At 35.0% G+C, this 14660-nt stretch overlaps 1 protein-coding gene across 1 annotated transcript in view; it reads left to right on the top strand.

Moving 5' to 3' along the window:
- Rat1 (5'-3' exoribonuclease 2 Rat1) overlaps positions 1 to 12946 on the top strand; it is a 29927-nt gene extending 16981 nt beyond the window's left edge. Inside the window, exon 13 of the mRNA XM_072534392.1 lies at positions 11006 to 12946. Coding sequence (XP_072390493.1) covers positions 11006 to 11220 — 215 coding nt within the window. The 3' untranslated portion in view covers positions 11221 to 12946. The remainder of the gene's footprint in view (positions 1 to 11005) is intronic.
- Positions 12947 to 14660: the final 1714 nt, after the last annotated feature.

The following is a 14660-nucleotide window of genomic DNA, read 5'->3' as shown; positions in this document are numbered from 1 at the left end:
ACAGGAATATTAATTTCTAATATTAACAGGAATATTAACCTGTCAAAGAATTTAGATTTATCGATTGAAATAAGTCTTTTTAAACCACTATTGTGAGTACTTGTACTCTACGTCTAAAAGCCATACATAATGGAGGAGAAGGTTTTTTTTGACCAGCACGTGTTATTTAAATCGTGATTATTTAAAAAGGCTATTTTATCTAACAGAGTAGGGTTAAAAAAAAAAGACTTAATAATAAATTTTCCTGATAACGATTCCGTCCGCAAAAATTAGAGGTACTTGTACTCTACGTCTAAAAGCCATACATAATGGAGGAGAAGGTTTTTTTTGACCAGCACGTGTTATTTAAATCGTGATTATTTAAAAAGGCTATTTTATCTAACAGAGTAGGGTTAAAAAAAAAAGACTTAATAATAAATTTTCCTGATAACGATTCCGTCCGCAAAAATTAGAGGTTCTAGTACTTTACTTTAATCCGAAGTGGTTCCACAGGCGTTGAACACATTGCACTCAAACAGAGACTTACGGAAGTATTTTGAATGATTTCCAATCATTTCCAATGATTTCTTTAGGGTGTAAGGACTGGCTGATCCATATAACGTACATCCGTAGTCCAGGATGAAACTAATAAAGGCTTTGTAAAAAGTTAAACATTTCTCCTTATGAAACAAGTTCTCCTTATGAATTAAAAAAAAATGTACCTTTTAAACATTTTGATTCTACACTTTGTATAAATGGTTTCCAGCAAAGCTTCTTGTCAAGAATAATTCCAAGATAAGTTGCAGTATTGTGCGAATTAATGTTAACAAACAGAATTAATTTATAAATATGATTTATTTAGGCCAAAGGTAAATTTAGGTACACTTCCATGAGATTTTTTCAATTATTCATCCATCCACCATATTCACTAGATTTGATTTCTTTTTGTGTCCAAACATTAAATTCTAGGTAATAACTAATCTGGTTGTAACAAATATTTTGCAAAAATCTAAATCTTTTCATAACCTTGCTATCATGGATCTGTCTTTAATTTTCAGCAAAAAAAGTAAAACTGCTAGGAAAACAAACATTTCCGCGTAAAGAACATAAATTATATCAAAAGGATTTACTGTAAATAACTTATTAATACTGTAAAAAAGATTATAAAAGGATTTCTTTTAGTTCGATTTATAAATTAGACAGGTGTTTCATATTTTCATCAGGTACCTACTAGAGCAATTTACTTTCGTACTTCTTATGCTGTACAGTATAGTGGACCATTGGCTGTCGAGTTTATAGCGATAATCCACATCAGCAGCAAATTCGTGCAATACAGTATATTTATATGATTTTCGAACTCTTTTCGAATTCATCTGCCGAGAGTTTAGTTTTTACCTAGTTAACCTATCGAGCTCCTTTAACTTGTTTATTTCATCAAATCCAGAATTTAGTAATATCATTCACTCTTCTCCTGTATATATGGTGTGACACATTTGACGCATTTTCTACAAGTCCACTTTCCGACTCATTATTGGGGATTCGCCGCCTCGAATATATAATATTTGTGCAATATTATCATAATTTGATACAAAAAATTCAATAGGAGCACTTGGTGTTGTGGTTTAGATCACATCCATATGACATAAAGTGTGCGATAGAAAGGGAGAGAGGAGATAGGAATCGTCAATCGTGAAATTAGGCGTGTGAGTGTCAATGACGGCCGTACAAAGGCCGCAATTACGCGGTCGGTCGCTGCCGACGGCAAAACGCTGTCAGACCGTCATTGTTACGTCACACCCACAAACAAACGAACAATGCGCGACAAAATTGTTGTTGGTTCGAGCTCACGGCCTTCTTCGTTCGATTACCGGCTACAATAAAAGGGGCGGGAGGGTGGCAGAATGCGTTTTGAGAATCAAATGCGATTATAGAGATACTGGTGAATTAATAACATGCATTTGTCACAAATGATTAAATATTGCAGCTACTTGTCAACGATATGTTGGCTGGATATTGATGGTATTACAATGAAAACAACTTTTAAGTAGCAAATCGATAGAATGCGTTGTTTTTTTTTACATTTTGATAATTTCTGTTTTAAAATTGTGGTATTTTTGCGTATCAACGAATTATATATTATACCTAAATTTAACCGGTAACTCTAATAATGAGAAAATATTGTCAAAAAGGTGTTTTTGGCAATACATTTCTTCTTCTTCTTCTTCTTCGTCTAGCCATTCACGTCCACATCTGAACATAAGCCTCTTCAAGTCTTCCTTTCCATTGTTTTTTATTGTACGCTACTTGTAGCCAATTTTTCCCGGCAGTCCTTTTCAGATCATCTGTCCATCTCATAGGAGGTCTGCCTCTGGGTCTTTTGTGTTGGTATGGTCTCCAGGTTAAAATTGATCTGTGCCATTTGTTTAGATCGCTCCTAGCTGTCCAGCGTATTCCCATTTCAACATTAATGATTTTTGCACCACATCGGTGACTTTGGTTTTCTTTCTTATCCATGTGTTTGTTTTCTTGTCCTTAAGTGATATACCTAGCATTGCTCTTTCTATCCCGTGTTGAGTGACTCTAAGTATATTCATATTCTTTTTTGTGATTGTCCATGTTTGTGCCGCATAAGTTAATATCGGAATAATGCACGCATCAAAAACTTTAGATCTAAGATGTAATTGAAATTGTTGATTTCTGAGTATATAGTTCAGTTTACCGAATGCTGCCCAAGCTAACTTTCTTCTTTTTATTTCTTCAGTTTGAATTTCCCTATTTAGTATTATTTTTTGTCTTAAGTATATATATTCTTCAACTTTTTCTATAACTTTCTCGTTTATTATTGTCACGGTGTCTTCGGAGTGCATGACTTTTGTTTTGTTTAAATTCATTTTCAGTCCTATTTTAGAAGATTCGGTATGTAGTTCTAAAAGCATGGTTTGCATTTCTGGTAGGTCAGTAGCTATCAGGATTATGTCATCTGCAAATCGTAGATTACTGGGGTAGCGGCCATTGATGTTTATTCCCTTATATTTCCAATTTAGGTTTTTAAAAACGTCCTCCAAAACTAAGGTGAACAGTTTGGGTGATAAAGTATCTCTCTGTTTGACTCCCCTGTTTAGTGGTACAGGGTTCGTGTGTTCATTTTCATTTAGGTAGTATGTAGCTGTAGCTTGGTTCATAGTTTCTTTTATTAAGTTAATATATCTGCTGTGTATTCTACAATTTTGCATTGCGTTTATTACGGCCGTGTGTTCTATGGTATCTAGTATGGTGAGTTACTAATGTGGAGGTCCTGCGTAGAATGGGGAAAGAATGTGAAATTCTCATGACCGTCAAAACTAAAAAGTTGGAATATCTAGGACATGTAATGAGAAATCAAGAACGTTACGGCCTTCTCCAGCTGATTCTCCAAGGGAAGGTAAATGGTAAGAGAGGACCTGGAAGAAGACGCATTTCCTGGCTTCAAAATTTACGAAAGTGGTATAACACGACTACCACTGAACTGTTCCGCGCTGCAATAAACAAAGTAAAGATAGCCAACATCCGGAACGGATAGGCACTTTAAGAAGAAGATGTGTAAAAGTGTTATTGTTCGCACAAAACATCTAAACAGGTTCAAACAAGAAAAAAACGTTATCGCTAATAAGGCATAAAATACAATTCAAACACATTAAACAAGTTTTGATCTAAACACCAACAAAAAGCAAACAAATCTGAGTGTCCGTTTAATTTTGCACCCTAGTGTATTTTAAATAACATATCAAATATAGAAAAGCATTAAATATTTAGTACTTACAATTTTGCCGCAAACTGAACCATAAACTTTGTACATATTCATAGATAGCTCTGTAAGGTATAATCCAAGTAGCGACATTAGTTATTTTCGGCATTTTAAAATCAAAATAGTAAACAAATTAAACAAGCTCAACTGACGATGTTTAATAACTTTCACTTTTGAGAACAAAATGATTTGCAATACGACAATTCTATTCATACCCCACGCAATAAACTTTTGAAACACCCTTTTATTTCGGAATTATAATCGTTTACCAAGATTGGAAAATAACAACGAAGGGCCAACAATTCTGAAATCTGAAATCATAAATGCAATTAATCATCTTAAAACAAATAAAAGCCCAGGTCCAGACGGAATATACCCAGAAACGTTAAAATTAATCAGCGAAGAAAATATCGAAATATTTGTCCTTTTATTCAATCGCATTTATGATACAGGTAAAATACCCCAAGATTGGCTGGAGTCAATATTCATCCCACTACCAAAAAAGCCAAACCCACAACACTGCAATGAGTTCCATCTGATAAGCCTTATGAGTCATGCAGTAAAAGTCCTACTAAAAATCGTACATAATCTTATCTATAGAAAGTGCGAAACAATCATCGGAGACGATCAGTTTGGATTCAGAGCCGGCATGGGAACGAGAGAAGCCCTGTTCAGTTTACTAGTTCTCGCCCAAAAATGCTACGACCAACAGAAAGATATATTTATATGCTTTATAGACTTCGAAAAAGCATTTGATAGAGTAAGACACGACCTACTATTAGAACGTTTGCAAGAAGTCGGTTTAGATGGAAAAGACATAAAATTCTTAAAAAACTTGTACTGGAACCAAAACGCCAGAGTTAGGATCGAAGGTTCCACATCCGCAGAAGTAGAAATTAGGAGGGGAGTTAGACAGGGATGTGTTCTGTCGCCTCTGCTGTTTAATCTTTACTCCGAGTTTCTATTTAAAGAAGCATTGGAGGATTCCAAGGATGGAGTCAATGTGAATGGCGTAAATATCAACAGTATCAGATACGCCGATGATACAGTGTTAATTGCGGATTCCGACTTAGGTCTACAACGACTCATCGACAAGACCAACTTGACCTGTGAGCAATTTGTTATGAAAATAAACATTAAAAAAACCAAAGTGATGTCAATCCGAAAAAACCAAAACGTACCTCAACCTTGCACAATAAATGGGCACATTTTAGAACAGGTCAATAGATTTAAGTACCTGGGACGTTGGATCGATAGCAGCCTAAATCCTGATCTAGAAATAAGATCGAGAATAGAACAGGCCAGAAAATCTTTCGAAAAAATAAAAAAACTGCTTTGTGATTCTCGAATCAAACTCGAAATTCGACTACGTTTATCAAAATGCTACGTCTGGTCGACTCTTCTATATGCAGTTGAAACGTGGACCCTTCAAACATCAACCGTAAATAAATTGGAGGCCTTTGAAATGTGGATCTACCGGAGAATACTCAAAATTTCATGGACATCGCATACCTCAAACGAAGAAGTGCTGCATAGAATAGGCAAGGAAAGAGAACTTTTTAACACAGTAAAAGTTAGAAAAACATCATACCTAGGCCACATACTGAGAAATAATAAGTACCAATATGCCCAACTTATAGTGAAAGGAAAAATCGAGGGAAAGAGAGGCATAGGAAGGAAAAGACTATCGTGGCTCAGAAACATCCGACAATGGACAGGGCTAAATTTTGAACAGCTAATAAGAACAGCTGAAGATAGAGAAGAGTTTAAAATTGTAGTAGCCAACCTCCATTGAGGAGAGGGCACTTTAAGAAGAAGAAGAAGAATCGGTTACCTGCTACAACAATACCAAGAGTATTAGGTAGTATCTATAAGTACTATCGGTAATATTGAAGACTGAAATATTGAAATAAAATGAACTTTGGAATTTCCAGTTAGTCATACCATTAGGAATCTAAGGTTGGAAAAATATTATTTAAAATCCTCAATTCGATATAAATTGACGTTTATGCATTTTATGCAATTTTTTGTATAAGTATGGAAAATCCCTAGGTATTTGCATACAATATGCAATATATGCATTTTGAATATTTGCCAAGTCTAGCCGTTACATATAATTTGATCAAAATTATATAAAAAATGTGAATATTGCTTAAAAATATCGTATTACGTTAAAATTTTAAAAATGTAAATTCTATTCATCGATATCTATCTTTATAAAAGCAAAAATCTACAAATCGTTCGTATGTAGTGGATCTAATTCATTTTTGTTGCGTTTTAGTTGTGTTTTGTTAATAAGTGTATTTTTGTAGCTTCCTTTCCTTAAAAGAAGTTCAAGAATAATATATTATTGAACTATCTAAGTGCTGGAAGGACTTTATTGTAACCTTCTTCGAACTATCGTATTAAGTTAAGTTTACCGGACTAATCTAAGTTTATACCGGACCGTAACCGTCAAGAAAAGAGACCGCGAATCCGATAAACCCTGCACTTGACACCAGACACCATCAAAGCACTCCAACTTTGAATTTCTATTGTAAATTGGATCTTGCGGCCGATGGCGTGTCCATGTCCAGTTGCCTGGCCCTCTTTCTATTGTCGAACTCTTGATTGAAAATCCTTTGTGGTCTGGAACTCAGGTATTTGCCAGCGATTCACTTCTGATAACTTAATTCAATATTCTATAATAAAATTGGCATATGCGTGCGACAAGCTCGAATAAATAGGATTAACAGTATATCGGGCAGAAATTCTGAAACTAAGGGGTATATTCTTTAAACAAGATTACAAGAAAAAACTCACATTGACCTCTCAAAGCATACTCTTAATTTTCTTTTAGGGGAAGTCTAGGTAATAATCACTCTAAATACTTATAAAAATATTCTGAATATATCTATGCGGTTAAAAAATATTTATTTATTTTCACACACCGACATAGAGGTCAATAATTTAAAATATTTTACCCCTAAATGAATAAAAATTTTTGCCCCTCAGGAGGTAAGATTCTCTAAGTAATTAAAAATAATTAATAAAGCCTTATGTATAGATGTAATAACAGCAGAAATATTAAAGACGTTTCAAAAAAAGCACAGTAAAAATCACTTTTCGTAGCAATTAATACTCAAGTCGCCAGAGACGAAATTGCCATTGAACTTCTAAAAATCATACGAATAAGCTGAATTTTATGTCAATTTTGGGACCCCAAAAAATACGCAAAAAAGTTAACCACTCCTACTCCCGGCTTCCAAAAACCTCCCCTTTAAAAAATGTTTCGAATAAAAAATGTAGCTGAAATAATTTTCAGCAAAAATGTATATTAGCACTTTTTCTGTAGAATGAACTGTTCTCTCAGAAACAACGATTAAAGCGTCCGGCGATTTTGAATATCAGTTACGCGCGCGAAATCAATTTTTTAGAGAAAAGTTGTATCAACTCGACGGTAAAAATTTGATATCTTTTAATCAGAGTGTCCTATCGACACAAATCAAACTGCATTTTAAAGGTGAATAGTACAGCTTTCGTATGCAATTTTTGCATTTTGCCGCAAACAATGTCATTTTCTATAAAGCTGTTAAATAAATAAACGTTGCGCGATTTTTGTCATTTTATTAAGATTTTCATTAGATCAATAAAATGTATCACTTTCATTGTCCGGTCGCTGTATAATTTCCATTGTTAGAGCCTAGGGCATTTGAAATATTTCTAAAAAACGCTGAATTAAAACTTTCACATTACAAACGATCTAAAAGGTTTAAAACTACTCCTTTTGGATTGCAGAAGTATATTTTTCGAAACAACTTCAGTTAACTCTGCCCAATATCGTCTTCTTGGAAGCATTTCACGTGACTTACGATCGTTTGTAATCTGCATAAAATTGCATAAAAATTGGGAAAGCCGTTTCGAAGGAGCGACACTAATTTCATAAAAATCGGTTCAGCCCTTTCGGATAAGTATCACAACCAACTCTGTGATACTAATATGGCTATTAAAAGAAGGGGTTAGTAATAGAATGGTGAAAATTAAGGACTGTATGTATTTTTATACATACAGTCGTCATAAAAACAATATTAAAAAAATTTGTTTAAAAAATAAGAAAAAATGTTTGGTGTGGACCACCCTTACCCCTTAGGGGTATGAAAAATACATATCATCCTATTCTCAGACATACAGAATATACATGTAAAATTTCTTAAAAATCGGTCCAGCCGTTTCGATACGATCGAACGAAAACCGATATATTCAGTGTTACATTCATCTATTAGTTATATTGCGATCTAAAATGACGAAAAAACTGTTTTTGAAGTCTTTCAAAAAGGGATTCAAATCTTAACTGTCTTTTCCTTTTTAACAAAAAAGGAATTATCTAATTTGGTACAGTCATTCTGAAGTGATGCCTGTACAAACATTTCGGCGATTCATTTTTGTTAATATAGATTCATTGGAATAACAGTGGTGCCATCTGTCGAAAATTGGTCGTACCAACTTAGAAACCTTCTTGGGCTCATGCACAACAACTTTGACAAAGATCATTACATGATCAAATGTATAGCTTACGATTCTATAAAGGACATACAGACAAACATTCATATTTATATATTATATAGATTGATTTCGCGCACGTAACTAACATTCAAAATCGCCAGTCGCTTCATTTCGGTGTTGACATTTGCCATTCATGACATGACGTCTGTCAAAATTTTAAGTTTTAAAAACAATTAGTTTGGTTTTTACAGCCGTCAAAAGCAAGCACATTTTGTGTTTCAGAGAAATAGAAAAAGTTGAGTATCGTTCGGTGATTAAGTTCCTCCACAAAAAGGGTAAAACGAATGTGCAAATCAAAGCCGACCTGGACGAAGTTTATGGTGAGGTTGCACCTTCGTTAGCAACAGTAAAATTTTGGAAAGTTGAATTTGTTCGTGGTCGTACGAGTGTTTTTGATGATGAGCGTCCCGGGAGGCCAAATGATGGCACCACGCCTGAAATGATCAACAAAGTCCATGACATGATTATAGCAGGTCGAATTAAGCTCCGCGAGTTAATAGAGGTCCTAAACATTTCCTACGAACGCGTACACAACATCATTCACCATCATTTGGACATGAAAAAGCTATCCGCGCGATGGGTGCCGCGTTTGCTGACAATCGATCAAATGCAAAAACGTGTGACCACTCGGGTGACGCTTTGGCGATGATACGGCGCTATCCGAAGGATTTTTTTCGCCAATTTATCACCGTTGATGAAACCTGGGTGCATTATTACACACCGGAAACCAAAGAAGAGTCGAAACAGTGGCGCAAACGCGGCGAAGGACCGCCGAAGAAGGTAGTGCACATTCGGCCGGAAAAGTGATGGTGACTGTTTTCTGGGATGCGAAGGGCATCATTCACATCGACTACTTGGAAAAAGGAAAAACAATCAATGGTGAGTGCTACGCAGCATTATTGGATCGATTCGATGCCGAATTGCGTCGAAAACGGCCCGGTTTGGACCGCAAAAAAGTGCTCTTTCACCAAGACAATGCACCGGCTCACCAATCGGCCGTCGGCATGGCAAAATTACACGTTATGGGCTATGAATTGGTTGAACATCCACCGTATTTCCCAGATCTTGCCGCCAGCGATTTTTTCCTGTTTACAAACCTAAGAAATGGCTCGGAGGACGCCGTTTCGCAACAAATGATGAAGTCGTCGCTGAAACTTCGGCCTATTTTGAAGAGCTCGAGTAAAAGTACTATTCGGATGGGATAAAAAGTTGGAACATCGTCTTACTAAGTGTATCGAGCTAAAAGGGGACTATGTTGAGAAATAAGTCGATTTAATTCCAAAAAACTTGTTTTTTTCTATCAAAGGCTAGTTTTATATCAATCCACCCTCATATACGATCAAAAATAAGAAAAAGTAGGTGACATAACTTCCCTGTTGACAAAAACCGATTTTGCCTCATTTGACAGCGGAGAACTTATGTGTGTACATTGTTTGGACTGTGCTTTCGAATCAAAATATTTTAATAAAGTTGGCATTATAAATTCCGCGATAACGTCATATTAATTTGACACTTAATCCCTTCAACAACCCAGTCAAACAGTTATCAAAACGTAGACTCAGCCGTATGTGACTGACGTGTTTTGACGGGGGCGGAAGCGGCGTCGAACGTTAGCGACGTCCTCGTAGCGTCGTTTGTTTGTTTTAATAGTTGATTGAGGACACGCGTCCGCTGGGGGCACGTGACCTTTAGCGCTTTGGCCCTTTTATATTGTATGTTTGATTGCAATTATTATAGGAAAATGACGGTTTACTAGAGGTACTAAGGTTAAGGATTGAAATTAATGGAAAAATAGTAAGAGATAATTTTATTATCGATATTTGTTATAAGTTAAGTTACTTGATTTAACAAATTATCTATTTTCTTCAGTATCTCGTTGTAGTGGCAGTCGCCTGTTTTATTTCCCGATCTAAATATGTTTAACGCATTAGAAACAAATGCTGATGCACATCCAGCGTGTAAAATGATGAGACGTCTTAATATTATAGCTTACAATTTACAATTGTTAATATGTGATCGGAATTGATTCACGTCCGCTGTGGCTGCTTCGGTCGGCAGTTGAAACTTGGAGAGAGAGATTTGTATGTGCAATCTTTCGCAGGGTCAAATTTTGGTCAGCGCATTGTTGCAGCGAGAGAAGTGGGGTATGAGCGCTGTTGTCAGTTTGGATTAAGTCCGAACAATGATAGTGACGCAGAAAATACGGAAGAAGGAAATTGAGATAGAAAAAAAATAAAATAAAATATTAAGAACTGTTAGAAATAAAAAGCTATTTTATTATTTTTTATTTTCATTAGAAATAAAAGCTATTTATTATAAAATAACTCCTAAATCCTTCTGGCATTTACAATTTTTAAGGAAAAATAATAACATGGGAAATTAAAGCTACATTTAAAAACAAAAAATGTATAAAAAAATATAAATCTTACAGTTCCTCTACCTGGAACCTTCTTCTGAGGTAATTAAAAAAATCTTTCTATTCTACTTTCATTTCTAGGTAGAGAAAACGTAACGCAAAGCTTCTATTTGTGACTTTAATTTCCCATTGTATTTGTTTTACTTAAAACTAATTATAATGTTAAGCATAGCCGTTAAGATTAGACTACCTCTACTATAATGTTTCTCAAATTGATTTATCAGTTTAATAGTTTTAACGGTTGTTTCTTTTTTTAATTATATTAAGTTTACTTGTTGTTACAGGTTACAGAAATCAGAGACAACAAGGTCATAATTATCAACATCCATACAACAACAATTATAACAGTAGCTATGGAAATCAGAGCAATTACGGCAACCGTGGCAACTACAACCAATACGGGAATCAAGACAGGTCGTATAATCGGGATCGACAAGGAAGACCTCCAGGGCCGTACAGGGATAGATACGAAACGGGAAATAGATATTCCAGAAGATAAATTGCAATTTATAAAAAAGATTTACTATATATAAGAACCTTTGGGTTCAAATCTAATATTTACGAACGTTGAGATCTCCTAATTTTCTCATGAAATAAAATTATGAATGGTGTATATGTGTACACGACGATTTTAGTGATTTTCTCTTTGTTTGTAAAATATTTGAAATACGATTTTTTTATCCCGGTATTCTTTAACACGACTGGTTAAAAATACTACAAGATAAGTCTTTTTACTACAGTTATTTTTATATTTGCTACAGAAATGCTGATCTTTAAGAGTAGCTTTCGTCCGTTTGGAAGCTAAAAACAAGTAACTTTGTACATGAGGTACAAAATATATTTTATATACGATTCTCCAATACAATACTGCATCAATCCAAATCAAATTTGGTTTGCTCTAATCGGCTTTTTTGCTTAATTTGTCATTATTAGCATTTATAATAGATTTAAGCTTTTAGTGAAATACTCGGAAGCAAGTATTTTGTTCGTATGTGTATAATTTTACAAATAATAAAATTGAAGTAGGTCTTAAAGTAAGAAACTTTTACGAATTCTTTTATCACGAATAATATAATTGTGCATCTCTTATATCCCTACGTTACTCTCCTGCATTGATCAATCCACTTCTTTCTTCTACGATAATGGAGTTCTCATTTCCTTCTTTCCTTCATAATGTACGTTAATATTGTTTGTATAATAATATTCTATCGTTGATAATTCATATTTATTAAACGTCCAAACAATTTGATTTGTCTTCCTTGGATCATCCGATTGAATGTTTTTGTAATATTCGTACGACACGGTATACTGCATTCCTATCTTACTTATCTATAGCAGAATGAGTTTAGCATTTGCGTATATCGTTCTCGCTTTGCAATTCTATTTTATCTTCCCTACTCGTACGAACCTTCCTGTTGCGCTTTTTATCACATCGCTTCTAATATCAAGTCTGATGCTCTTTGCCTCATAGTGAGTAAGATTCCTGGTGAGACCACGTTCAAATATTTTCTAATTTCCTTATTATATAGCTTATGTTATCTTCATCGAAAGCAATCATAGGAATAGTCTTTCGCGATTAAAGGAATATACAAGCAGTCTTCTTCAATTTAAATGCCTATATATCTGCAATTGTCTCTCACACGTTTTTTTTAACCTTGTTAGGGTGCGTTCATTACTGAGATCATCGCATGGTATCCTCGCCTAGAGCATAGCACTGACAGTGAACGCTCGCATTTAAAATAATGCATTTATTTTACGTGGCGATGATAATATAACACCATCCTATGGTCCGATCGAGGGTCGGCGCCTCGTTATGAACGCACACTAAGGTGCCAGCGGTCATCTATAATCCCTTTGTCAACTTGAAACGAACTTGGTAAAGTTATAATAATAAATATCATACGAACTAATTTCACGCAAACTGAGACATATATACAGGTGGGTACGGCAAGAGTTGGACGACTCAAAAACAATTGGCTTCTTGTTGAGTTGTTACAGTATTGCATTGGTGCCTCGAATGAATCACACATTACAATAAATATGTAATGATAAAAGGTAGGAACTTCTTTCAACAAAAGGTAGGAGTTGAAAGAAGCAGTATTTTAATGTGTTTGACAAATTGTTACAAGGTGTTTGGAATTAAAGTGTATAAAACAAAACTTTTTGTATTGTACCTCAAAAGTATCTTTTGTCATAAAAATCTAAATAAAAATTATAGTCTCAAATATTTGTTTTATTGGAAATTCGAAGACTGCTATATTACTGTTGAGATATGGAAAAATCGGCGTGGAAACATCCAATCTGATATCAACATCCTAAAAAGTTTGACCTATCGTAGTTTATACAATCATTTCGATCAAAAGATAGAAATAAATTAAGATTTTAATGTGATCATTTTAATGATCTTCGACGTGGGGCATAAAGAGCATTCTGGCGACCCCTGGAAGCGATTTAATTGGATAATCTCTTCACCAGAGAAAACTAGATAATGAGAGGAATGAAACCAACCTTGGTAACGCCTTTAATAATTGAAGGAATATCTGTATATATACAGAAGATTATTATCCGACATATTTGATAAACAAGAAGATAATTATTACTCCCAAGAAACTCTCAGTGGTACTACAAAGCGCAGGCCTAAGATAAATAATATGAGAACTGTTCTGAAAGATCTCATGGTCAGCATGGAAGTAAAAACATTTCAAAACCTCAGGAACCTTGGAAATATGCACGCTTAAAAAAATAAAAACGAATCTTAAAAACATTACCTATTTTAATTTCATTCTGAATTCAATATGAAGTACTAAACACCACTGGTAGAAGAAAAATAATAAATAATTCAATTACTTTACTAATGCAAAAACTAGTTCGACTCTGTCTTGTTAGGATAACGTACTGAAGAGAATTAAATGTTTTCATGATCAAATGCTGATTTGATCGTTTCGTTCATCGATTGTCACCGTATGAGTGCTTCAGATTCACGAAATTTCAAACTCAGTTTACAATATTTGTTAGGCCGGACATAGACGTCATATCTACTGCTTTTACTCGCGAAAGTAATATTGCCATTCCCACTGTTGAGATTAGAGGATGATGTATTTGTGTCTAATTGTCACAACACTACGTAGGGTTATAAAGAAACGGACCAGAGTGAGAAAGACCTGGAGAAATGGACAGAACAAAAATACCTTCAGTTAGTTCACGACCCAAAGTTAACACATCCTTGCAATCATTGAAGATGGGGACGAGGGTACAACTCTGACAATATATTTGACAGCTTAATCTAATCTAAAACCAACACCAAACATGTATGAAAATTTTGTTGAATTTAATAAAATGGCACTCAGGTACCACCAGATGGGACGTAAGGGCTTGAAGAATCACGTGCCAACACTCACACGGTGCCTTACAGGGGGACTTCGACCAATCAATTCAAAGTCCAAAGTTCACACTGCGTAAATTCCATTATCGATGGATTTATGGTTTTTCTTACACCAGGAATTAAAATAAAACAACATTTTGACAGGTGGAAACTATCCAGCCACAGAGTCTAAAAGAGTAGAGCGGAGCAGAGCCCCGACATCGGACTCCTAGGGTGCAGAGACCCTATTTGGGAGCCGAGACCAGACTGAGGCCGAGAGCAGAAAATGTTCAATATTTATAAGTATATTAGTATTTATATGGCATTTTCAGATCTCTCGGCCAATGATAAAATTGGAAACGGTTTTAAGGCGGGGCGATGCGCATCAGGGTGCGTATTAGTCCACGACTTATGCACCAGGATAACACAGGAAGTATGTCCCAATAGGTTGTCGGACAGAATATGTAGCAGGTCCTGACGCTTAATCGAAATTCTTAAATATAAAGGTTTCAATCTAAGAAAAGTCACCGGATGAATCCAAAAATGTCTCACCTAAGGGGAGTATTGGTACCCCTTGT

Source organism: Diabrotica undecimpunctata, chromosome 6 (genome assembly GCF_040954645.1).
Source record: "Diabrotica undecimpunctata isolate CICGRU chromosome 6, icDiaUnde3, whole genome shotgun sequence".
Classification (NCBI taxonomy): domain Eukaryota; kingdom Metazoa; phylum Arthropoda; class Insecta; order Coleoptera; family Chrysomelidae; genus Diabrotica; species Diabrotica undecimpunctata.
Note: the sequence above shows the minus strand (reverse complement) of the source record. Positions and strands in the feature narration are given on the sequence as shown.